Source organism: Mesoplodon densirostris, chromosome 15 (genome assembly GCF_025265405.1).
Source record: "Mesoplodon densirostris isolate mMesDen1 chromosome 15, mMesDen1 primary haplotype, whole genome shotgun sequence".
Taxonomy (NCBI): Eukaryota; Metazoa; Chordata; class Mammalia; order Artiodactyla; family Ziphiidae; genus Mesoplodon; species Mesoplodon densirostris.
This window is the reverse complement of record NC_082675.1, coordinates 63,922,997-63,949,224: the sequence shown is the minus strand read 5'-3', so window position 1 is coordinate 63,949,224 and position 26,228 is coordinate 63,922,997. Positions and strand designations below refer to the sequence as shown.

Genomic DNA, 26,228 nt, shown 5'->3' with positions numbered 1-26,228 from the left:
GTTGTGGCCTCTCCCGTTGCGGAGCACAGGCTCCGGATGCGCAGGCCCAGCGGCCATGGCTCACGGGCCCAGCCGCTCCACGGCATGTGGGATCCTCCCAGACCGGGGCACGAACCCGTATCCCCTGCATCGGCAGGCGGACTCTTAACCACTGCGCCACCAGGGAGGCCCTATAGCAGATATTTTTTTTTTTTTTTTTTTTTGCTGTACGCGGGCCTCTCACTGCTGTGGCCTCTCCCGTTGCGGAGCACAGGCTCCGGACACACAGGCCCCGCGGCCATGGCTCGCGGGCCCAGCCGCTCTGCGGCATGTGGGATCCTCCGGGATCGGGGCACGAACCCGTGTCCCCTGCATCGGCAGGCGGACTCTCAACCACTGCGCCACCAGGGAGGCCCTATAGCAGATATTTTTAATATAAGTTTCACACAAGCAAAGTCACAACTTTTGAAAAGTACATGTAATGACACATGAGACACAGGACACATGAGAATAAATAAAAGTAACTATTTTTCAGATTATTTTGTGTGTACACATGAATGTGTGGATCAATTATGGCTTTCTAAAAACCATTCTTCTGCACTGAGACCAATTACTGTTTGTTTGGTTTTTACTGTACGGTCAAACTAAAAACACTGAAGCAATTGCTCCTCAGAGCTTCCTTGCCCCCAGGATCTTTCCTTCAAGCTGAAAAAAAGAAAGTGGCAGAGGTTTACAAATTGCATATAGTCTTATTTTAATTAAACACTAAATTTAAAATGGAATAGGAGAAAATGCTCCACTGACAGATTTTGCTACCCACAGATCACTACAGCATCAGTACCACAAGGGAGTTCATGATTCACACCCCATCCAGGAACTACTGGATCACAATCTGAATTTTCAACACATCCCAGGTGTTTAGTGTGCACATTAAAGACTCAGAAGCCCTGCAGAAGCATGACCAGTTTACCAGTTTGGAAAGAAACTTGCCAGAGTCCTTGCCCTCAAGGAGCTTAGAGTCTACTGGGGTCAGGGGAGGCAATCAACAAGGAAAAATTCAATTATAATTTCCCGGGATAAAGGTGGCATGGTGATGTCTACTCATTGCATCAAGGAGGGGCACTTTGTCAAGTTTGGGAAGCAGGTTGACCAAGAAAGGCAAGTTCAGATCCTAAAGAACAAAAATGTAAGGGGCAGAGAAACATAAGCGCATTAAGGAGGCCAAGAAGGAAAAGAGAACTCTAGGAGACTATGGCATCATGGAAACCAAGAGAAGAGGCGTTTCCTGCGGATAATCCACCGTGTCAACGCACACAACATTACGGGTACCTCAAAACACCATGTTCTACACATAGTAGTCACGAAGTAAGTGTTCATTGTATGAGTTGATGAATAAATGCATATTTACCTCAGTGTTAAGTAAAAACCGGAGTATGAATTCAAGAGTATCTAACTCCCATTCTTATGCTCAGCCACCAACCCCTATCATATGCAAAGGAATAACCATATTTAAAAGTAAATTTTAATATATAAACATGTATGACAAATGCCTAACTTGAAACTAACAAAGTTTTCTTTTAGGTATGAATCATATATTCGTTTTTCTTTTTTAATTCACCTCTCTGAAACCACCCCCTGCAAAAGCAACTAGTACAAGTCTTTGTACCCAGTAGGCATTCACTAAATATCTGTAAAACAAAAACTGTTCTAGAGATTGTTTATCTCTGCTCCCTCCCAAAATCACATTAAAGTGATGGTAAAGGAATTTTTTTTTAAAGAAGGAGTAATTAAGTATAATTTATATACTGAACAGTGAGGAGAAGCCCCCCCCACTCAATTGTCTTTCCCTGTTCAACTCCAACAGTGGTGGCAACCATGCTTGTTTTGCCCTCATTCCCTGTAGAAGGGTGAGAAGGACTTCTCCTTGGAGAAACTGAAGGCCTCAGAGCAAAGACCTACAGACACTGACTGGCATTTGGGGATGTCCCAGTGAAAAGGCCCCTGGCTTCGCGATCATCCTACAGAGAAACCCATCTTTATTTGAGGAGCCTCTTCCAAAACACACAGATTCTAATTAGCCTTTAGGTGTCTCACCTCAGGCAAGGTTCACTAGGCTTCTGAGGAAAACCTCCTACATGAAAGACAGAGCACCAGGGAAAAAAGCAAAGAAAAACCTGAGGGGAAACAGACATAATGCTAGGAGCAAAAGACAAAGAGGGAGGGAGGGAGGGAGAGAGAGAGAGGAAACCTCAGGGAGATAAAAGGAGCCATGGCATCTTGTAAGAACAAGATGCCGTGAAAAAGGAACGTTGAGACATAAGAAAGTACCTGGAAATAAAAATATGATAGCAGAAATTTAAAACTCAACAAAACGGGATAAAAAGTTCAAGAGGTCTCTTGATAAGAAAAGCAAGAAAAGTAAGCGATGTAAAATAAAACAGATTAGAGGTTCCATTTGGAAATCAAATATCCAAACGAATAGGACTTCCTGGGAAAAGAAAAACCTTAAAAATACAAAAGGAAGGAAGGAAGGAAGGAGGGAGGGAGGGAGAGAAAGAAAGAAAAAGAAAGGAAGGAAGGAAGAGCAAGAGAGGGGAAAAAAAAAGAAAGGGAAAAAATTATCTAAAGAAATAATGCAAGGATATTTTCCAGGGGTTTCCCTGGTGACGCAGTGGTTGACAGTCCGCCTGCCGATGCAGGGGACACGGGTTCGTGCCCCAGTCTGGGAAGATCCCACATGCCGCGGAGCGGCTGGGCCCGTGAGCCATGGCCGCTGGGCCTGCGCGTCCGGAGCCTGTGCTCCGCGGCGGGAGAGGCCACGGCAATGAGAGGCCCGCGTACCGCAAAAAAAAAAAAAAAAGAATTTTTTCCAGAATTGAGGGCATGAATTCCCTGATCTAAATGGCCCATAACTGCATACCAGCGCTGTGAATGAAAAAGGATTCTCAACAAGCGATATCTTCATGAAAATTCAGAAACCAGGAACGGCAAGGAGAAGATTCTAAAAGCTTTCAGAGAAAGAGTAGCACCAGACTTGTTGCAGTCACATTGGAAGCTAAAAGATAATGGAGAAATGCCTTCTCAAATGAGATGAAATCAATTCCAGCCTAGAATATTAATCTCAGCCAAACCATCAACAAGGTGAGAGAAGAACAGAGTTTCATACATAGCACCTTACTTCAAAAACTTTGCCTCCCATGTACCTTTTCTCAGGCAGGCATTGGTCAGTATGTTTCACTAAAACAGGGATATAGGACAAGAAGGAAGAAGACATGGGGTCCAAGAAACAGGGTTTCTGACACAGGGAAGAGGGGAAGGGATTTCCCAGGAGGAATGCTGCATAGCAAGCCCAGAGAACAACCAGTCTACAAAGCAGGAGATGCAAGAGGTCCGGAAAGGATGTGACTAAGAAAAAAAAAAGAAACTGCAAGATTTCCTGGTGAGCTTCACCACATGGAGAGGAGTTTTACAATTCCTGCAGAAAATTTAGGAAGAAAGTAGTTATCAAATATACAGAAAATTAAGCCAAAGGGTAAGGCATACTTAAGCTATGATTGAGTCCTGCCCAAAGTTAAATAAAAAATAAAATATAACCACAGTGTACCATATCAGCGGTGAATAACATTCTCATGGTCAGATTAATATACATAACTGTACTGAATATGTATGTAACCAAAAATTGTGATAAAATGATCTTGGGAAAATGGAGGAAGGGAAGGAAGTATGGGTTAGTGATAGAGGATGGGGAAGGAGTGAGGTAAGTTAAAAAAAGCCAAATGCTCATTTTCCACCAAAGTAAATAGAATTTACATCTGAGAATGAAAAATCAGAATTCAGAAGTTATAACTCGTTATTTTGAAGAAGCTGCTAAGAAGGGCAAAAGCAGTTGCTTCTGGGGAGCAACATTGGAAGGCAGTGTGAAGGGGAACAGGAAACTTCTTTTTCTTAAGTTTTGTAGAACTATTAAATGTTTTTAAACTGAGTGCTCGCATTACTTTGTTTAAAACAGAAATCCAATATATATATATATATATATTTAATATATATATTATATATATATATATATTTAAAATTTGAAACTACAATAAAAATTAACCAAATAAAAAGGAAGTATTCTTGAAATCCTAATACAGTAGACAACATAGATGATCAAAATTCCTTGTGGACATGCAATCCTCTTTATATCCAACTCACTGATCACCTCCCCCACCTCAACCTTATTCCCTCCACAGACACAGTTCCTTGCACTCAGACCCCAAAAGCTCAAGACATCAATGAGCATACCTAAATATGGCTCTTAGTCCCATCTAGGGAATAGAACAAAAAAATAAGACTGGGTCTCTGTTTCCAAGTCACATGAATTCTGTTTGAGAGGCTATGTCACATGCAGGAAATAGGTAATAACATAAATTAATCACAATTAAATGGTAACCTGTGTGGTACAAACCATATGGAGTTCAGAAACATGTCAGATCTGAGAGAATGTGCCTGGAGCAGTGTGAGGCAATATGGAAAGTGGTGAGAAAGAGGCTGGATGTAGAAGTTGGGCCACATCACTGCCTGCTCTATAGATCATGTCAAGGTTGGGGGTTTTATCCCAAGTGTAATGGAAAGCCATTAAAAGGATCCCAGCCAGGGAATGACACAATTTTAAGATCACTCTCATCATTAGATGAACAATGGACTGGAAGGAGGCAAAACCAACAGGGGGAATAGTTAAGTGGCTACTGAAGTGGTTCAAGTGAGAGATGATAGTGGCTTGGGCCAGGATAAAGGCTATTATTAAAGACCCATTATAGAAATAGAATCAGTAAGATTTGCTGATGCCTTCCTTATGTAGAGGATGGGGGGGAGGAATTAGCAGGAAGAAGGAGCTAAGGATGATTCCCAGAATTCTGATTGGAGCAATTGGGTGGAGGGTGGTTTCACATTCCCAGAGGGAGGAAGACTGGGAAAGATAACAGGTTTTAGAGAAGAAGGTTAAATCTTAGGGGTTGAACAAGTTAACATGCAGATTCTTGAGATTCCCCACTGGATTTCTCAAACAATCAATTGATTCACTGTCCTCTCTGTGTTCCATATTCTAGGATATCACATGGGTTTGGGGCTCAGCAAACAAGTCCAGTCTAGAGTCAGTTTGGGGGAGTTGTTGGCATACAGATGGCACTGGAAGTCATGAAAATGTATAAGACCATCTAGGACAGTGGTTTTCAAACCTGGAGTGTGCATTTACAATGCAAGTTTCAAGACCCCCATCCCTGAGAGTTTCTGATTCAGTAATTCTCAGTGAGGTCCAGGAATCTGCTTTATTAAAAGCCAGTCCAAAATGTTCTGATGCAGGTAGTTCAGGCTCAGGTTGGAACGGACAGATGTGAGGAAGTAGCAACAGCAAGTGCAGCCAATCCTTTCCAGAAGTTGGAGAGAAATTGGAGAAGTTGGAGAGAGGTTGCTAGGTAGAGGGGATGTGAGACCAAAGGGTTACCTTTTTTGTGTATTATTAGTTTTTTTTAAAGGGGGAGACACTAAAGTGGTGGTTCATAACCTTGGCTACACATTGTAATCACCTATTGAGATTTTCTAAAATATCAGTGCACAGGATACACCAAGACCAGTAAATCAGAATCTCTGGAGGTGGAGCTTAAATACCAGTATTTTTTAATTTAATTTTTTTTTATCATTTTCCCCCCTAAAGCATTGTTTTTATTTCCCCACTGCCTGGCATATAGTACATCTTCAATTCACATTTTTGGTTGTGGAAAGTATTGCTGAGCCAGTTAGCGGATAACACAGACAACAGGAAACAGTATGTATTGTAAAATTCATGTGATCTTCCTGTGAAAAGGATTATAATCCAATTACCTACTTTCAAATGGGGAACCGGAACCTGGGAGAGGAATTGAATTCCTAAGGTCTGTCAGCCTTGGTAGTAGTGAGTCAGGACCAGAACCCAGTATTCCAATTCCCAGGTCAGTGCTGTCCTTTGAACAATCCCATTTTGAACACACCCCAAACCCGCTCATCCATCAAGACTCGGCCTGCCTAATAATACCTCCCCCTCGACACCTCATTTCCTCAGTCACAAACCAACCCTGCCGTCTCTTTCATCAAACCCGTTGTCAAGCCCAAACCCGCCTGCGTCTCAGACCCATCCTTCCCTCACCCCCTGCCTCAAGCCCAGTCCCCGGACTTTGCGCTTGCTCCACTCGGGCAGCGGACTCTGTCACCACAGCAACTGGAGACACTCGAATCGGCCCGCAGCAACAACGGGAGAGGAGCTCCTGGTAGTACATTATTATTATTATTATTATTATTTTGCGGTACGCGGGCCTCTCACTGTCGTGGCCTCTCCCGCTGCGGAGCACAGGCTCCGGACGCGCAGGCTCAGCGGCCATGGCTCACGGGCCCAGCCGCTCCGCGGCACGTGGGACCCTCCCGGACCGGGGCACGAACCCGCGTTCCATGCATCGGCAGGCGGACTCTCAACCACTGCGCCAGGAAAGTCCCAATTATTTTTTTGTATATGCTTTCCTTACCGCTTCCCGCGCCTGATGCGTGAATTTGAGAGTCTGGTAAGAAAGCTCCATCAGGACACTGTGCTAGGGACCGAGAGCAGGGAGAAGAGGAACCAGTTACTAGGCTGACCAGTACATCCACCGATGGCGGCTCAGGGAAACCTGACGCTTAACCAGCCCGCCCCCTTCAGGATTGGCCAGAGCCTGGACATGCCAGCCAATCACTGGGCAAAGATGGATTCTTTACTCATGCCAATCAATGTTAGAATAAGTCTGTTAATCCGGAGGTTTTGCACGGCACTGACCAATCGAGAGACAGAAAGGGGATGATTGGCAGGTCTTGGGTCATTTGCAATTGTTTTGTTTCCATGAATTCTGTCTCTAAAGTTTATGCACCATAGTATTTGTCCTTGATTTCGGCAGTTGTTCAGGCCTTCGTGACCCAATGCTTCTGTTCCCAAGGCTCTATTTTGGCATCCCGTCTTCTCTAGGCCCCCCTCTCCCTCCTGATTAACGAAAAGGTTTGGAAATTCCTTCCTGCTTTACTTTGAAATTGTCTGTACTTGGTCCATGTAGACTGATAGAATCTGATGTGGACTATGGCTGTCAGGGGCTTTCTTGGATGCAACCTGTGCATTAAACTTTTCCTGGGCTTCCCTGGTGGCGCAGTGGTTGAGAGTCCGCCTGCCAAGGCAGGGAACACGGGTTCGTGCCCCGGTCCGGGAGGATCCCACATGCCGCGGAGCGGCTGGGCCCGTGAGCCATGGCCGCTGGGCCTGCGCGTCCGGAGCCTGTGCTCCGCAGCGGGAGGGGCCGCAGCGGTGAGAGGCCCGCGTAACGCCAAAAAAAAAAAAAAAAAACTTTTCCTTCCCTCCAATTTCCCCCACATCAGACCTACTCATTAGAAGTGGACAAACATGGACTTTACTTTTTCCTCTGCTTTATTTTCTTCATCTACTAACTACTCTTGTGTCTTCAGTGTCTTTCCTTTCAGTCTCTTTTGCTATGAATCCTAATTCTAAACCATCTTCTCCTCATTATCTTTGGCTTCCTTCATCCATTCTCCCCTCAGGATAAAAAAATATTCAAGTCTCCTCAATCTAAAAAAAAAAGTTCTCATCTTGTAATTGTTAAACTGAATCACCTCTCTTGCACTCACTTCAAGCTTTCTGGAAGGACTGGCTATCCTCTTCTTCACTTCCTCACCTCCCATTCATTTCTCAACACTTTCTGCCCCTACTCCTTTGAAGCTGTTCTTGTCAAAGTTGCCAATAACTTCCTAAATAGGAAATCCAATTATAGATTATTTTACACTTTACCAAATTTAAACTTGGCACCATTTGAAGTTGTTCACCACTCTCTCATTAGTAATAATAGCTATAATTTATTAAACATTTAAAGTAGGGCACCAGGCAATGTACTATGTGATTTATGTGTTTATCCAATTTACTCCTAACACCCCATGGCAAGTTATTAATACTCCCAATTTACAGTTGTGGAAACAGGCTGAAAGAGCTGAGTTAACTCATTTTAGGTTATCCAACTAGATACAGTTAAGATGCAAACCTAGGTCTCCTGACTGAAGCCAGTGTTCCTTTCCACTACACTCTCTTGCTATTCTTTCTGTCCAGTTTCACCTGTCATTCCCACCCTGACCCAGACACCTCCCCTCATCGCTCACTCCAGCATAAATGAACTGCTTACAATGCTTGTGAACCAGTCCTGAGCAGTTCCTTTTGCTTGAAGGATCATTCCTACCTCATTTGCCTAATTGAAGCCTATTTTGCCTACTAAGAGTCAGCTCCGGAATCACTTCCTAGGACAATTCAGTGGTGTTTATCAGATCACAATACTTACTCCAGGCAGAGCTTAGGTGGAGAGAAGACTAATTCCTGATTCCACTATATATCCTTTTATGCTACACTTAGCACATTCTTTTGTTGACATGACTTTCAAAAAAGTTAAAAATATGGGCTTCCCTGGTGGCGCAGTGGTTGAGAGTCCGCCTGCCGATGCAGGGGACACGGGTTCGTGCCCCGGTCCGGGAGGATCCCACATGCCGCGGAGCGGCTGGGCCCGTGAGCCATGGCCGCTGGGCCTGCATGTCCGGAGCCTGTGCTCCGCAACGGGAGAGGCCACAACAGTGAGAGGCCCGTGTACCGCAAAAAAAAAAAAAAAAAAAAAAAAAGTTAAAAATATAACTCTTTTGATATGAACAGACATAATGTCAAAGGTTTTATCTAACTCACTGAGGGAGCCAGTAAGATGGTAAAGCTCTTTAAACAGAGCATTTTGAAGAACTGGGTATTTATAGGCATTTTGAGAAGAAAGGTTAGGATAAGATTGCTAGCTTAGATACAAAATTATTTTATGTTCTACAGGGCAGTAAAATCTTGACATTTTCTTTTCTAAAGGACATAGAAACATTCCTTTAGTTTTGGCCATTTACATTTAAAATTTAACTAATTTAAATTAAATAAAGTTAAACATTCAGTTCCTCAGTCACACTAGCCACATTTCACATATTTAATTGTCATATGTAGCTAATGGCTAATATATTGGACAACACAGATATAGAACATTTCCATCATCACAAAAAGTCCTTTTGGAAAGCAGGTGGGCCTCTTAAACACTGCTGTAGTATGACATTGAAAGGATATTCTGTACTATCTTTTGACTTATTTCCAAATGTAATATAAGTTTTTCTAAAGAATTTTCTCCACATAACCACTGGCTTTCAAATGTTTCCAACTGAGGCACACATTAAGAAATACATTTTTTGTCAACTAATGTTTGACAAGGAAGCCGAGAATACTCAATGGGTAAAGGACAGTCTCTTCAATAAATAGTGCTGGGAAAACTGGATATTCCCATGCAAAAGAATGAAATTGGACCCTTATCTTACACCACTCACAAAAACTAACTTGAAATGGATTAAGGACTTGAATGTAAGACCTGAAACCATAAAAGTCCCAGAAGAAAACCTAGGGAAAAAACTCCTTAACATTGGTCTTGGCAATGATGGTTTTTTTTCAATATGACACCAAAAGCACACACGACCAGAGCAAAAATGAACAGGTGGGATTATATCAAACCAAAGGCTTCTGCACAACAAAAGAAATGATTGATAAAAAGAAAAGGCAACCTATGGAATGTAAAATATTTGTCATCTTTCTGATAAGGGGTTAATATACAAAATGTGTAAGGAACTCATACAATACAATAGCAAAAAGCCAAACAATCCAATTTTAAAATGGTCAGAGGACTTGAATAGACGTTTTTCCAAAGAAGACATACAAATGACCAACAAGTACATGGAAAGGTGCTCAACCTCATTAATCATAAGGGAAATGCAAATCAAAATCAGAATGATATATCATCTCACACCTGTTGGAATGGTTATTATTAAAAATACAAGAGATAAGGATGTGGAGAAAAGGGAACTGCACTCTCGGTGAAACCATAAACTAGTATACCACTATGGAAAATGGCATGGAGGTTTTTTCAAAAAATTAAAAATAGAGCTATCATATGGTATAGCAATTCCACTTCTGGATACATATCCATAGGAAATGAAATCACTATCCTGAAGAGGTATCTGCACACCCATATTCATTGCAGCATTATTTACAATAGCCAAGACATAGAAACAACCTGAGTCCAGATGGTTATAGAAAACATCTTTAAAGGGCTGAAAGAAAACCAAATACTATCAAGTTAAGAGTTCTATACCCAGTGAAAATATTCTCCAGAAATTAAGGTGACTTGGAAAGGATGACTGCCAGGAGCTGGGAGGTCAGAAAGGAGGCTGTGTAGCCTAGATGAGGGGTCATGGCACGGGGACTATCACAAATGAGACACTCTCAGAGGACATCTTTGGAGGTCACTTGACCCCTGACTTACTCCCAGTGTTAGTTTTCTAGAATAGAGATCTTATCACACTACTACCTACAAAATCCTGTGACCTAGAGCATTGAAATCCCTCATTTTGACATGTACATCACTCCCCAATCTCATCTCACCCTGTTTTGAAATTAGCTTTTTTTTTTCTCTTCTTCAAATATTCTTTTTTTTTTAACATCTTTATTGGAGTATAATTGCTTTACAGTGGTATGTTAGTTTCTGCTTTATAACAAAGTGAATCAGTTATACATATACATATGTTCCCATATCTCTTCCTTCTTGCGTCTCCCTCCCTCCCACCCTCCCTATGCCACCCCTCTAGGTGGTCACAAACCACCTAGCTGATCTCCCTGTGCTATGCGGCTGCTTCCCACTAGCTATCTATTTTACGTTTGGTAGTGTATATATGTCCATGCCACTCTCTCACTTTGTCACAACTTACCCTTCCCCCTCCCCATATCCTCAAGTCCATTCTCTAGTAGGTCTGTGTCTTTATTCCCGTCTTGCCCCTAGGTTCTTCGTGACCTTTTTTTTTCCCCCTTTGGTTCCATATATATGTGTTAACATACAGTATTTGTTTTTCTCTTTCTGACTTACTTCACTCTGTATGACAGACTCTAGGTCCATCCACCTCACTACAAATAACTCAATTTCGTTTCTTTTTATGGCTGAGTAATATTCCATTGTATATATGTGCCACATCTTCTTTATCCATTCATCCGATGATGGACACTTAGCCATGTCCTGGCTATTGTAAATAGAGCTGCAATGAACATTTTGGTACATGACTCTTTTTGAATTATGGTTTTCTCAGGGTATATGCCCAGTAGTGGGATTGCTGGGTCGTATGGTAAAATTAGTTTTAATTAAAGCTACCACTTTAGAAAGAAAACACAAAAGCAGCAGCATGTGTTTTTTCCCTTAAGAGAGGAACCCATTTTTTCTCACTGATATTCTCCAGCTAGATTTGTTGGGCTAGGGCAGGTTCTCTCTGTCTCAGCACTGTTGACATTCAGGGCCAGATAGTTCTTTGTTGCGGGGGGCTAACCTGAGCATCATAGGATGTCTAGCAGGTCCCTGGCCTCTACCCACTAGATACCAGCAGCACCCCCAAACTGTGACGACCAAAAATATCACCAGACATTGCCAAATGTCGATTGTCCCCTGGAGGGCAAAATTGCCCCAGTTTAGACCTATCTCTTTTTCTCAAGAAGAAAAAAAAACCCCACTGTCATGTTTATTAAATTTAACATTTCTCCTCATCTAAAGAGAAAGATGTCAAAGAAAAACTAGGGTATATACATAAGCATGCACTTTACCACCACACCCCAACCCAGATAACCTAAAAGAAAAAATAAGGGCAAAGTTCTCTTCAACAATATATCTTTGCTTCTGGAAGATGTTTCCACGTCCCATTCCACATCCTCTTTCTCCTGTGGCCAGTTGGGCCTTCAGAATAGCAGTTTTTCACCGGCTGGCCCCGAGCCTTGGTTTTTCTTTTTTATGCTTTTTAACATGGGTGAGTTTTTCAGCATATCTGGCAAGATCAGAAAGCGGATCTTCCTGCCACGGGTGTACACTCCAGGTGAGCTGCCCATCACCTCCGTAGGGGACTGTGATCTTGCACATCTGGCAGTTCCTGTTGTCCTCCACCTCATGAACTTCCCACGATACACGTCGCCGGGTTTGTCTGACATTCACAATGTGGTCCTCAGCCTCGTGTAGGACTTGAACACGCACAGCAATAGACATCTCTGAGGAAGAGCGTGCTGCTTCTGCCGCCCTTTCTTTTGCAACCCCAGGGACGGGTGTGCGAACCACCCGCCCGCGCTGCCAGAACCATTTCAAAAAATGTGTCCATTAATTGCTTCCAATACTATTCATACCTACAGACAAAAGAAAAACTCCCCTCTTTCTAAGGAAATTTTTATTTTCCTCTCCTTTTATAAAACATTCGTTAAATTTCTTATCCTTGAGTTTTAAAACATTGTTTCAATAATCACCAAAGTAGCAAAATTGCGTCTGGTGTCCACGTCATTGATGCTTCCAAGTTGTGTCATTTGACGTGTATGAAACAGAGCCAAAGCTTACCTCTTGTTTCTCAAGAGATATTATTTCTTTTTTTTTAAGGCACATTATTTCTAAAATGTTGAAAACCACAGTGCAACTTCAGTTGGAGAAAACTAGTTATTCCACTTGTTCTTTCTCTTAGGGCAAGGATGTTTTATAGGGTGAATTCTGAGTGGGTTTTTTTGTTTGTTTGTTTGTTTGTTTGCGGTACGCGGGCCTCTCACTGTTGTGGCCTCTCCCGTTGTGGAGCACAGGCTCCAGATGCGCAGGCTCAGCGGCCATGGCTCACGGGCCCAGCCACTCCGTGGCATGTGGGATCCTCCCGGACCGGGGCACGAACCCGTGTCCCCTGCATCGGCAGGCGGACTCTCAACCACTGCACCACCAGGGAAGCCTCTGAGTGTTTTTTATTCATAAACTTTTTTGTTTTATTGATTATGCTCTTCAAATTGTGTGTGAATCCATCAATGTCTATCCCTTTCTCTTCACTAGCCTCTTCCCATGCAAACACCTTGGAATTCTGTATTCACAGCCTCACTTATGTCAAACCGCTTTCCACAGAGCTTCTCTAGGCATGCAGGAATGAGGGAGAGTTTTCAAGAATGACAAGAAAGATACCCGCCTAACTGCAAACCCTCTGACAGTCAACTGTAACTTGTCTCTGAATATATATTGTTAAAACTCCATTTTTTATGTCACCTAAAAAGAATGTATCCTGTCATTCTTTAAAAACTGTCACCTCTGTCAGTAGAAAGAGAAAAAGTTTTAATCATACAGACAGTCTGTGTTGGTATAAATCTCTCTCTGCCAACAGTTGTTGAAACATAAGAATAGAGAGCTTTTACTAGATCTTATCCAAAAACAGAATGAAATCTGGTTTTTACCCTTCACTGTTATCAGTGTCATTTTCTAATTTACCCTAAATGGTATCAGAATGTGTGCCCTGTCTTCCTAACTTTATCTGTGAACAGTCCTCCTGCTGCCATTCCTGCAGCCACATTCAGAGGCACATAGGCCAGGATTGGAATCTTCTCCCATCACTTACTGCTCTGTGATTTAGGCAAGGTATTGGACCTGTTCAAGCCTTGAATCCTCATCTGTAAAGTGGAAACATTAATACCGTCTCATAGTGAAATGAGACCTTGTGTGGGAAGGACTGCCCTAGTCAAGTTTCCCTGATTAAGAGATTGTTAATTTTTGTTGTTGCTGTTGTTGGTTTGTTTCTAAGAGAATGAATAATCAACAAAGAAAGTAACTTACCTGTATTAGTTTTAAAAATGAAGGGAGAGGATTTTTCTGGAAGAATAGTCGGGTAACTTTTGTCATTAGCCAATGAAACATTGAACAACAAGGTTCAGAAAGGGTAGATACCAGTGCAGCTTTCAGGACCTCAGCAGCTGTTCCTTTCACTCAAAAATATCCTGCCATTAACATGACTCATCTTCAAACTTCGTTAGCACACACGTCACTCAGGACAAATTTTTGAGAAAAAGAACCTGATTGCTTCCCCCTGGCTAACATATGGGTTTTTCTCAGTCCCCTCTCCTCCAAATCCAATCAGCTGTGGCTAGGAAGGAGGTTCCCATGTCTCAGGTTTGCAGGGCTTCTGAGGAGAGCAAGGCTGACATGCACCCCAAAATGTAAGTGGTTCTAGTGCTTGGAAATGCACATAATAAGTGCTTAATGGGTCTTAGCAATTGTTGTCATTGTTGAGAGTGTACCCTGTCATTTTCAGGTTCCATACATTTGATTACATCATTCTTTTAACCACTGAAATGTTATTCCTCCTCTATTTGAATAAAAATGAAATCATTCATTTTTTTCATTCATCCAGAAAATATTTATTTCATGCTTAATATGAGTCAAACAGTTGTTCTTGGCAGTGGGGATACAGTGGAGGACCAAGTCCCTGCCTTCCTGGAACTTATATTCTAGTGGGGGTGGGGACTCTGGGAAGAATTGTACCCATAAACCATGAATAAATATAATTTGAGGTAGTGAGAAGTGCCACAGTTTGAGGGAATAAGTAATGACAGTGGAGAAAGAATAAAGGCTAAAAATGTAGGAGACAAAACAGGGCCTGTGGACTGCGGTAAGGAGTTTAATTTTTATTTTTAGAGTGCTGTAAACCTGTTGAAAGATTTTGAATAGGGGATGGTGAGATCAGATTTATATTTACCAAAAATCATTCTGGATGTTACATGGAGAATGATTGTAGTGGAACAAGATAGAAAGCAAGATAGAAAGAGAGGAGGCTACTGTGGTCATCCAGGACAATGGTGGCAGCAGCCGTGAAGTAAAGAATGATCAGATATAGGATGCATTTTGGGTTTTGTTTCACTATGAAATATTTCAAGCATACAAATATAGAGGATAATAGACTGGTATACCTACCTTCCAATTCTATCATATCTTAACATTGTGCCATATTTGCTTCAGATCTTTTTTTTTAAGAAGGAAAACTTTACAAATATAGTAGAATCCCCCAGAATAGCCTACAGATCCTATTCCCTTCTTCTCAGAGGTGCCCACTGTCCTGGTTTTGATACTCATCATTCACATGTATGTTTTCTATCACATATGTACATATCCATAAATATACAGCATCGTTTTCCCTTTTTGCAAAATTTACATGAAAGTTATATAACTTTTTCCAACTTGATTGTTTTATTTGGCATTGTTTTGGGGATTTGTCCATATTCTTATATGAAGCTCTGGCTCTATTCATTTTTTTCTTACTGTATACATAGCATTCTTTTGCAGGAACACACCACAATGCATATATATATCTACCCTATCCTTGATGGACAAGACAAGTTGTTTTTAACTTTTCGCTGTTACAAACAGTGATGGAATAAATATTCTTGTACATATCTCCTGGTGCACATGTGCCTGTATAAGAGTTTCTCTAGGTTAGTACTTCCTAACTTCAGGTCATGCACACAAAGAAAACAATAAAATTTCTGTGGCATGTTAATAAATTGGAGGGGATTCAGGAATATCTATATGGAGCTTGGTGAAAAAGCTCATCATTTTTCCCGTATAATTATAAGAATGAGTGGAATACTAAAGTATTAAGGAAAATATAAAATATTAAATTTGCATAAAACTTCCAAATAAAAAATTTCAGAAGTGTTAGTGAAAAGCTTGAGAGCACTTCTATGAGCAGGTTGAATGTTTGAATTGTCTGTACTTTTTTTTTTTTTTTTGCGGTACGTGGGCCTCTCACTGTTGTGGCCTCTCCCGCCGCGGAGCACAGGCTCTGGACGCGCAGGTTCAGCGGCCATGGCTCACGGGCCCAGCCGCTCCGCGGCATGTGGGATCTTCCCAGAACGGGGCACGAACCCGTGTCCCCTGCATCGGCAGGCAGACCCTCAACCACTGGGCCACCAGGGAAGCCTGATCAAGACATTTTAATGACAAATGTCTTCAAGTTCTTATTGACAAGAGATTTTGCATTTTTGCAATCATTCAAAAGTCGAAATTATATTTTAAAAGTCAAGTAACCAGTCCTGTTCTATCATTGACAAATATAATTTTGAAATTTTTTGATAAATAAAATAGGTTTTAGATTCTAGTTGTGCAGATAGCACAGAGTTCCTTTCTATATACCCCAGGTTCCTTGATTATTAACATCTTTTTTAAATTTAATTTTTATTTTACATTGGAGTATAGCTGATTTACAATGTTGTGTTAGTTTCAGGTATACTGCAAAGTGATTCAGTTATACATATACATATATCCATTCTTTTTCAGATTCTTTTCCCATATAGGTTGTTACAGAATATTGAGTAGAGTTTCCTGTGCTATGCAGTAGTTAACATCTTGTATTAATATGGTATATATGTCACAACTAATGAACAAATATTGAGACATTATTACTAACTAAAATTCATATTTTATTCAGATTTCCTTAGTTTTTGCCTAGTGTCCTTTTTTATACCAGAATCTAGCCAGGATACCATATCATATTTAGTTGTTGTGTCTCCTCAGGCTCTTCTTTGCTGTGATGATTTCTCTGACTTTCTTTGTTTTTAATGACCTTGACACTTTTTTTTTTTTTTTTTTTTTTTTTTTTTTGCGGTACGTGGGCCTCTCACTGCTGTGGCCTCTCCTGTTGCGGAGCACAGGCTCCGGATGCGCAGGCTCAGCGGCCATGGCTCACGGGCCCAGCCGCTCCGCGGCATGTGGGATCTTCCCGGACTGGGGCACGAACCCGTGTCCCCTGCATCGGCAGGCAGACTCTCTACTACTGCGCCACCAGGGAAGCCCGGTTGTGTGTTTTTTGAGAGGAAGATCACAGAGGTAAAGTGCCATTCTCATCACATCATATCAAGGGTACATACTATCATCATGGCTTATTATATCTCATCAGAACCTGAGAGATGATAAAACACTGTTTCAAGACAATCTTTGTCATAGAGAGCAAATGAAAATAGACTTGTAGCAGCTTCCAATCCTTTAAAATATGTTGAAATTCGAAAACAAAAAAAATACAAACGACCTGATGTAAAAATGAGTGAAGGACTGAATAGACATTTCTCCAAAGAAGTTATTCTGAAGGCCAATAAGCACATGAAAAGATGTTCAACATCACTAACCATTAGGGAAATGCAAATCAAAACCACAAGGAGATATCATCTGATGCCTATTATGATGGCTACTACTAAAACCCAGAAAATAACAAGTGTTGATGGGGATGTGGAGAAGTTGGAACCCTTGCGCACTGCTGGTGGGAATGTAAAATGGCACAGCTGCTTTGGAAAACAGTATGGCAGTTCCTCAAAAAATAAAAATAGAATTACCATATGATCCAATAATTCCGCTTCTGGGTATATACCCAAAAGAATTGAAAGCAGGATCTAGGAGAGATATTTGTTCACATTAGTCACAATAATCAAAAGGTGGAAGAAACCTGCTATTGACTGAATGTCTGTGTCCCTCAAAAATCCATATGTTGATGCTTAAATCCCCAATGCGATGATATTTGGAGGTGGAGCCTCTGGGCAGTAATTAGATTTAGCTGAGGTCATGAGGGTGGAGGCCCTAGGATTGGCTTAATGCCCTTATAAGAAGATCAAGAAACCAGAGCTCTCTCTCCCCATCATGTAAGGATATAGTAAGAAGGTGGTCATCTGTGAACCAGGAAGTGGATCCTCATCAGACACACTGGCACCCTGATCTTAGATTTCTCAGCCTTCAGAACTGTGAGAAATGTTAGCTATTTAAGTCACACATTCTGTGGTATTTTGTTTTAGTACCCCAGCCTGATTAAGACACAACCTAACTGTCCATGGACAGATAAATGGATAAACAAAATATGGTATATACATACAATGGAATATTATTCAGCCTTAAAAAGGAAGAAAATTTTTTGTCATTTGCTACATCATGGATGAACTTTGAAGACATCAGGCTAAGGGAAATAAGCCAGTCACAAAAAGACACATACTGTATAATTCCATTTATATCAGGTACCTAGAGTAAAGTCATGAAGAAAGCAGAATGGTGATTGCCAGGGTCCAGGGGGAAGAAAAGGATAGGGAGTTATTGTTTAATGAGTATGGAGTTGCAGTTTTCAAGATGAAAAGAATTCAGGAGATGGATGGTGGTGATGGCTGTACAGTAACGTGACTATACTTAATGGCACTGTATTGTACACTTAAAAGTGATTAAGTTGGTAAAATTTATGTTGTGTATATTTTATCACAATGTTTAAAATTGTTGAGGTTTACTCTATTATGCTCAATTTTGGTAAATATTCCATATGTACTTAAAATAATACATTTTCTGCACATTATTTGTAATCACTGGGTCAAATTTGTTAATTATGCTGTTCCAAAAATCTGTATCTTTAATGATTTTCTGTTTGCTTTTTGTATCAATTACTGAGATAGGTATGGTAAAATGCTTCACTATACTTGTGGATTTTCTCACTGTAGTTCTGTAAGATACATTATTAAGTGCATGTCATTAGGTGCATACAGATTTAAAATCGCTATATTTTACTGGTGAACTTAATTCACTCAGAAAAGTCCCAAGTATGGTATCCCCATCAGGTCTATAAATGTAGACCATTTATAGTTCCTCCTGGTCCAGAGGCAATTTACTAATCAGAGGTCATTTTTATCATAAAACTCTATCATGTTTCCAGGTGAACAGAGCTAGAAAATTAACTGAGGGTCAAGTTCTTATGTAGAAAGGAAAAGGTATTGTTAACCCTTTACCTGTAGTGATTTTTTTTATCAGTCTGAAAAATCTCAAACTTTATCTTGTCACATACTGCTACTACCTTATTTTGGTCTTTTGTTCTTTGAGGACTCCAATTAAACATTTGTTAGACTTTTCCAGCATTATCTTCTGTCTCAAATCTATGTCTCTAATATTTTCTTACGCATTTTCCATCTTTTTATTTCCCTGAGCTTCATTCTAAATAGTCTTCTAACTTGTTCTTGTTATTAGTTCTCTCTTAAACCATGTGTAATATGCATATATACCTATAAACTTATCCATTGAGTTCTTAAACATCTCAATTCTAGAGTTTCTATTAGATTATTTTTTCAAAGTTTGTTTATTTACTTACTTGTGTAAGCTTGTTTTTATTGCAGTCTTTTTCTGATTTTTGATTATGTTTGGTCATTTAATTTGTAAAATTTTATGTAGATTAATTTGAGGTTTGGGCTAATGATATCTTCATCTGGAGAGAATTTTTGTTTGATTCTGCCCAGTGTCTGTGGAGTACCACCCTAGGATCTGTTTATTCAGTATTCTAGGAGTGAGATTTCCTGATTGCTATAAAACCTGAACGCAATTTGTGGAAGTGCTGATTTATTTCTGGTTTATCTTTACCCTACGGGATCTTGTATTAAATATGGGGGGTGTTTATTGGACTTTGCTTCTTCTGTGGCACTAGATTTAGATTTATGTCTCTCTTGCCCAGCAATCCTGCAAAAGTCATAGCTCAGTTTATAGATTTTACTTTTGGATTGTCAAATGTCTCAGGATAAATGTTCAGTTTAACTGCCTAGAATACTGCCTTCTAAGATTTTGACTGGTTAACTCCTTACATTTGGCACTTGCTTCTGATTTTCTAAATCCAGATTTTTTGGTTGTTCTTAGTTGTTGAGTTGTATCAAATTACCAATTTCTTTAACACACATGCTAGTGTGAAACCATCCTTGCATTACTGGCATAAAATCTGCTTGTAAGTTAGATAGGAAAATTAATTTTTGTTTGGTTTTGGCATTGAGGCTATAATAGCATTTTAAAATGAGTTTCCCTCATTTTAAAATTCTCTCTACAGTATTAGAAATCAGATCATTGGTTATTTCTGGTGGAAGGTTTGACTGGGAAGGGGCAGGAGGGAATTTTCTGGGGTGATGAAAATGTTCTGTATCTTGATAAGCATTTTACAAAACTAACTGAAGTGTTTACTTAAGATAGGAGGATTTACCTATATGTTATTTATACCTTAATAAAAATTGTTCAAATACTAATAACTGTTGAATCTAGTTGGAATGTATACAGATATTCATTGTGTTACGCTTTCAACTTTTGTTTGTGTTTAAAAATTCCAGAGTAAAAAATTGGGTCTATAAAGGCTAAATTCATTGTTCATTTTCTTTGATAATGTTTAGTTTCAGTAAAGGTTAAGGTAAAGTGTAAAGGAGCAAAGAAATGTGATTAAAATAGATGTGTGCTTGGCAAAAGAAGAAAGGTGGCTTGAAACTATCTAGGAGGCTTGAACACGGATATAGGGAAAGAGGAAGAAATCAGTGGAAAGGAAAAGAGAGATGTTGAGATCCAGAGGATTGATGGATTCAGAGACAGGCAGAGAAAGGATTAACAGGACAGGTGCTTAGAAACTAAACTCAGTATTTCATGCATGGTGCTTTTTATGGGTTGTAAGCTCCTTGGTGGAAGGGCTGTACTGTATTCTATTCATCTTTATTCCCCTGAAGATCCTAGCTCACATTGCCTTCACTTAATGTCTGTTGAACAATGTTAAACTCTACTGAGGTGGAAATCAAGGTCTAAGGAGAATAAGCCAAGATCAAGAATAAGCCAAGCTAAAGTTAATAGTGGAAAGCCAGAATTAGAACCTACTCTAGATACTACTGTTCATTCTTTTACTCATTAAACCGGTAAGAGGCCCACAGTTTTCCAAGCATTTGTCAGTCATTATAGTCTAGCGGGTTTAAAAACATTTTTAAGAAAAAAAGTTAAACGATAATTACTTATACAATAATCACACAAAGACCTACGTAATTACCATGGAAAAATATCAGGAAGGAAATATTCCGATGCTATGAGCAGTCAGAGAGGGATCAGAATTAAAATGGGGGCATGTGGGTTTAGGGAAGGTCTTTCTGAAGAAGTGATACTTAAACTGAGAGCTGAAAGATGAACAGGAGTTAGGCGAAGAGGTGTAGTGGTAAACTATCCTTGGCCCAGGGATCAACATTAGGTGTCTTAAATGGATTCCATCCACCTCTTCAAGGAAATTTGAACCCTGAATTTTTTGACCAGCTTAACTCAGCACCTTCTCATCCTTTGTCAGCAAGTCAGGAGTGCCGTGAAACTTCCTTCCATCTTCTCTTCCTCTGACGTTTCATCTTTCCCAGCTATCTTATTTCCCTGACCCCTCGACTTTCTATCAGGGCCCTTCTGGGCGCTCTCCTATTTCACTTCTCCAACTTCCCTCCCCCAACCCTTTCAACTCTGCAGTCCTTGACATTCAGTCGCCCTTCAAAGTCAGAAAGAACCAGCCAGGTTAGTACTGAGGATATTAGCAACCCAAAAAGGTCTCACCAACCTTGCCCCATTAGATCAGAACAATAGCTTATCCAACACCCATATTTAGGTTGTTCCGCCACAACTACTCCGGGGGATGCCTTTATTTGTGGGTGCTCCCTCCGTCCACAGCCACCGTGGGGAAGGGCACTGTAAATGTTCCCGTCACGAGTCCCGGCCATCTCTTCTTCCTCTCCGTCCCTCCCCCCAGCCCAGGCCCTCCTCCAGTCCCGCGGGTAACGCTGCAGTCGCGAGGGCGCTTCAGGGACTGGGGCTGGGCCTCCGCGCCGGGGAGAGGAGGCACCCGCGGGCTGAGGGCTGCACGGCGACCGGGCCGGGCGCCGGAAGGCGTGCGGGAGGTGGGCAGGCGGCGGGAGGGGGCGGGTACTCAGGCGAGGCCAGAGCCGCATGCCTGTGGGGCTGGCGGAAGACGCCGGCGGAAAGCGGCTGGCCGAGAGGGCGGGGCGCCGGGGGGCGGGGCCGCGCTCGCCGGGGGCGGAGCTCCGGCGGCGGTCACGTGACGGGCCCGGAGGCAGCGGCGGCGGCGGCGGCGGCCGCGGCGTCTTTAGCGGCTCCCAGTGCAGGATGGTGCTGGAGGCGGCGGCGGCGGCCGTGGTGGCGGCGGTGTCGTTGGCGGCAGCGGGAGGGGGTGCTGTGGTGGCAGCGGCGGCGGCGCCCGCGGGTGGTATAAAATGGCGGATTTCGAGGAGTTGAGGGTAAGCGGGGGCGTGGGAGTGGAGAGCGGAGGCCGCGGGGGAGGGGAGGGGAGGGGAGGCGAGGCGGGGGAGCCGCAACGTCGCCGGCCGCCACCTTCTTGTTTCGCGGGGACAGGTTGGCGGAGCCCCGAGCCCCGGCCCGCGTCCCAACGGGCGCCCGGGCGGGCGGGGGAGGGGAGCGAGGCGGCGGAGGAAGCCCGTGCCACCCGGTGGTGGCGGGCCTGGGGACCAGGTGAGCCGGTTGGTGGGTCCCCACACCTGGCGCGGGACGCCGGGGCCGCTCTCGGGAGGGGCTCGTGGGGACCCAACTTCCCCGTTTATTTTAAGGGGTGAGGTGGGAAGCAGGATTTGCTTTTCCACCTTCGCGAGGGGTGTACGTGTCTGGCGATTCCTAAGTCTACGGGCTACTCACTTGGTGGGAAGCTGTCTACTGAACCGTGAAGTTGCTTTTAGGAATTCTCTCTCTTCTGTGTGTGATGCTACCGCTTAGGTCTGTCACGAGAAAGGCCCCTTCCTCCCACCAGTGCTTCCTCAACATCTTGGGGAGAAGCGTGGTCTTTTGGGAACCCTACCTTCAATGATCGGCCTTAAACCTTGGTATTTTCTTAGTGCCATGGTAAGAACTCTGCAAAGTCCGTGTTGTCATGAGGTTTGTGAACTCCTTTGGCACTTGAAAATTTTCTCTCCCTAGCCTTTCGAACAAGATCACAACTTTATTGTTGTTAAGCTTTGTATAGTAGAGGTTTGAAATGCGCTGTGTTGGGGTTAGAACGGAAAAGATATTTTTCCCGTGGGTGATAACCTTCAAAGCCCTCAACTGAGACAAAATTGTGATAAACGAGCCAGATTTTGTTATGGATCGCTGAATTACTGGCGGCATAAATGGGATACTTAAGGACGGAAACGCTGATTTAAAAAAAAATAGTCTTTCAAAAAAGGGATGAAGAGGAACTTGAAATTAAGTTAACTGCAGTCAGTTTGCACAACCATGGACGTGTTGTTAGCATTACTGTTTCCGAATAAGAATGAAGAGAAATCTGGTAAAAGATTCAGTTTGTATGTTTATTATGGTTATTTGGAGAGGGATGGGATGCGGGGGAGGCATGTTGTCTGGTTACCTGGCTGGTTTGGTGAACATCAGCAAAAGAACGTATTCATGGTTCTGATCTAAAGGTAAATTGTTTCAGTTCGAATAATGCCTGCCATTTTCTCTCTGGCTGTTTCAAAAATTATTTAATTCCCAGTAAAGAGAAAAGTATCTTCATGCATTTTATGCGCTATGCTAGTAAACTAGCTTAGTAGGTAGAGGGTATTCATATTGATCCGTGTAAGGGTGTTAGTATCAGAGCCTCAGCTGTAGAGGTTATAACACCTGTAGAGCTTTTGAAACAACCAGGCCTGAGCCTCCCCTGTGTAAATTCATGCATTAGGTTTAGGATGGGTTGAGAATACTGAAGTTTGTAGTTATTTATATCTGCAGTATTGTCTTGGGTTTTGTGTAGTAACGGATTATATAACTTTACCTCTTGGAAGATTTTTTTTGTTGTTGATGAAAAGTTTTCCACGGCTTGTGTTAGACTTTTCTGTTGTTTGTCAGAGCTTAATAAAAAGTGAAGAATTTATTTATTGGTGTAGGGCAGAAAGGGCAGTCAGTGCTTAGGTTGGAGTGGAATCAGGAACTGGAAAGTGGTTGGAAACCAAGATTCTCTCTTTCTTTGTCTCCCCTCCTTCCCCCGTCCCTCCCCACTCCCTCCATCCTCTGTCTCCATCCCATACCCCTCTCTCTTCCCTCCCATTTTGTTTTGTGGGTCCGCTTCATCATCTTTTTCTGTAAATCAGCTGTCTTTTCTTCTCCCTGCACTTGCTAGAAGATAGCTCCTCTGCCGTAGTTCACGTTAGGAGACTAACTGGGGAGAGTTTTCAGAGGAGGGAAGGGTATGGGGCTGTGCAAATGCTGAAAGAGTTATCCACCCCAGTTTTTGCCTTACCTGCTCAGTAGCGTCCTCTGCACTTCAAGATGTGCTGTAGCTCTCCCCACTCCCCATTGCAGATCGTGACGATGATGATGATGGCAGATATCCATGATAAGAAAGTGCTTATTACATGCCTGGCCCTGGTTTAAGCACTTTACATACATACTTATTTAGTTCTCACAACAATTCTGTGGAAAATTGAGGCACAGAGAGGTTGAATAACCTGACCTAGATCACACAGCTCAATACTGGAAGACCTGGGATTTTATTTATTTATTTATTTATTTATTTATTTCCTCATTTCCTCGGTACGCGGGCTTCTCACTGTTGTGGCCTCTCCCGTTGCGGAGCACAGGCTCCGGACGCGCAGGCTCAGCGGCCATGGCTCACGGGCCCAGCCGCCCCGCGGCATGTGGGATCTTCCCGGACCGGGGCACGAACCTGTGTCCCCTGCATCGGCAGGCGGACTCTCAACCACTGCACCACCAGGCAAGCCCAGACCTGGGATTTTTACCTCGGAGGTCTAGCTTTAGAGTGAATGCTCCTTAGAGTCTAAGCTCTACGGCTCTGTGCAGTTTCCTTTGGGTCCACGTGGTGCTCCTAGCTACCATCCTGCACCTTATGAACTAAATTGAATGATAAACAATACCCTGCTTATATGATATATAATATTGTAGGGAAAACTGGACAACTGAAGAAAAATCTAATTAGAAAGGAGGAAAAGGGGAAGAAACATCGAGGGTTTTCTAAATGGTCTCTGCTACAGAATATATTCTGAAGTAAATTGAAGGACCAGGAAAAAATCACGGACATTGGTTTGTTGGCTAACTTCTTGGCAGTAGAAGAAATGGCCAGCCGACCTGAATGCCACATATTTGGCTGCTGATAATGCCGCTGAGAGGATTTCCTTTATCTTTGTCCGTTATCATTCAGGGCCACTTCCTAGGAGCCCGTATAACCAGAGCAGGTCACTGCTGGCTAGTGCTGGCGTCTCCTGTACTGGAGGTCCGGAATTTTGGGAAAGGTCATCTTCACTGTGCTTCAGTGACTCCTGTGCCTTTGCTTTGCTCGGGGGAGGGGAGTTATTTGACGAGGGAACTCCTGTAGAACCTTAAGCGGCTGCCTGACAATTTCAGTTTTTGAGACTGTCCTGTGGGCCAGTACCAGAGATCTTGTCCAGTCACAGCAGAATATGGCATCCCCACACTTCGCTGCTTTCAGTTCAAGTGACCAGTAGAATACCAGCACACCTCTCTTCATTTCTTCTGGGAGAGAGGATCGGTGAGGGTCCACTTCTGTCCTAATTATCTATAGCCAGGAGGTTAGAGTCACATCGTACAAACCTGACTCATAAGATCATCCTGATGGGTTGACGGAAAGGAAGGGGTAAGTTCTCTGTGAAGGGAAATTGTGGGCTGTATAGTCAAAGGTGATTATAATAGTGCACCAGGTATTAGAAGCTTTCAAGGTGCTAGAGAAGAAATTATTCCGTTCAGTGGTGGCTTGTTTAAAACATTTATGTTGTTAGGAGTTTGTGAATTAACTGATTATTGAATTAACCTGGGACAAGCTCATGCAGTCTGGTGGCCTAGGCCTCTGTCACTGTTGCCCTGCTTTCTTCCTCCAAAATATTCTCTAGCAGTGCCAAGCACAGTGGTGGAAGAGAGGCGGAGTAGCTGGAGTCTGAAGTCTCTCACCTCTTCTTCAACCAGAGCGGCTTTTCTACCCTTGTGTCCTCCAGTTGCATAATTTCAATACTCCTACTGGTGCAGTCCTTAAAAGGGTCCCTGCTACAGTTTAACCTGCTTAGTCCACTCTTCCTTCTTCTCTCAAGTGTGGGAGTGGAGGGGGGATCTACTGTACTAACTTTTTTTTTTTAAGGCTCTCTCTCCTGTACTCCTCATCCTCTTTCTCCTGTGCATTGAGAGTTTATTATCTCTGTGCGTGTCAGAGAATGAGAGTCGATGTGTGTGCAGGAATCTAGTGGAAGAGCCAGTGATAGTAAGTAACTTTCTTAATAGACACTGGTAAGCCAGACACGGAAGATCTAATAAGAGGCTTAAATAATTCTATACCAGAAGATTTTCTGCCTAGAAGGCTTGAGGGTTTGGTTCCTTACTTGCCATCCTGGTACCTTCGGGTGCTGTTGGGATACAGAGGGAGAATGGGAAGTTAATGGGGAAGGGGAGTGTTAAGGTTAGAGGTCCTCATCCCTCCAAGCTGCCAACTATTGGGCAAAGGAATAGACTAATACATATGATAGATGTTAACAGAATTCACCG

The 26,228-nt window shown here is 42.5% G+C and overlaps 2 protein-coding genes and 1 pseudogene across 10 annotated transcripts in view; 1 reads left to right on the top strand and 2 right to left on the bottom strand.

The window, feature by feature from the left end:
- Nucleotides 1–6,633, bottom strand: part of KATNAL2 (katanin catalytic subunit A1 like 2) — a 99,242-nt gene extending 92,609 nt beyond the window's left edge. For all 6 annotated transcript variants that reach the window (XM_060118554.1, XM_060118557.1, XM_060118555.1 and 3 more), the window contains exon 1: nt 6,513–6,633. In XM_060118554.1, coding sequence (XP_059974537.1) covers nt 6,513–6,563 — 51 coding nt within the window. In that variant the 5' untranslated portion in view covers nt 6,564–6,633. The remainder of the gene's footprint in view (nt 1–6,512) is intronic.
- Nucleotides 6,634–11,478: 4,845 nt separating this feature from the next.
- LOC132502502 (small nuclear ribonucleoprotein Sm D3-like) lies at nt 11,479–12,146 on the bottom strand (annotated as a pseudogene).
- A 9,640-nt stretch (nt 12,147–21,786) lies between these two features.
- Nucleotides 21,787–26,228, top strand: part of PIAS2 (protein inhibitor of activated STAT 2) — a 91,126-nt gene continuing 86,684 nt past the window's right edge. For all 4 annotated transcript variants that reach the window (XM_060118167.1, XM_060118166.1, XM_060118168.1 and 1 more), the window contains exon 1: nt 21,787–21,973. In XM_060118167.1, coding sequence (XP_059974150.1) covers nt 21,950–21,973 — 24 coding nt within the window. In that variant the 5' untranslated portion in view covers nt 21,787–21,949. The remainder of the gene's footprint in view (nt 21,974–26,228) is intronic.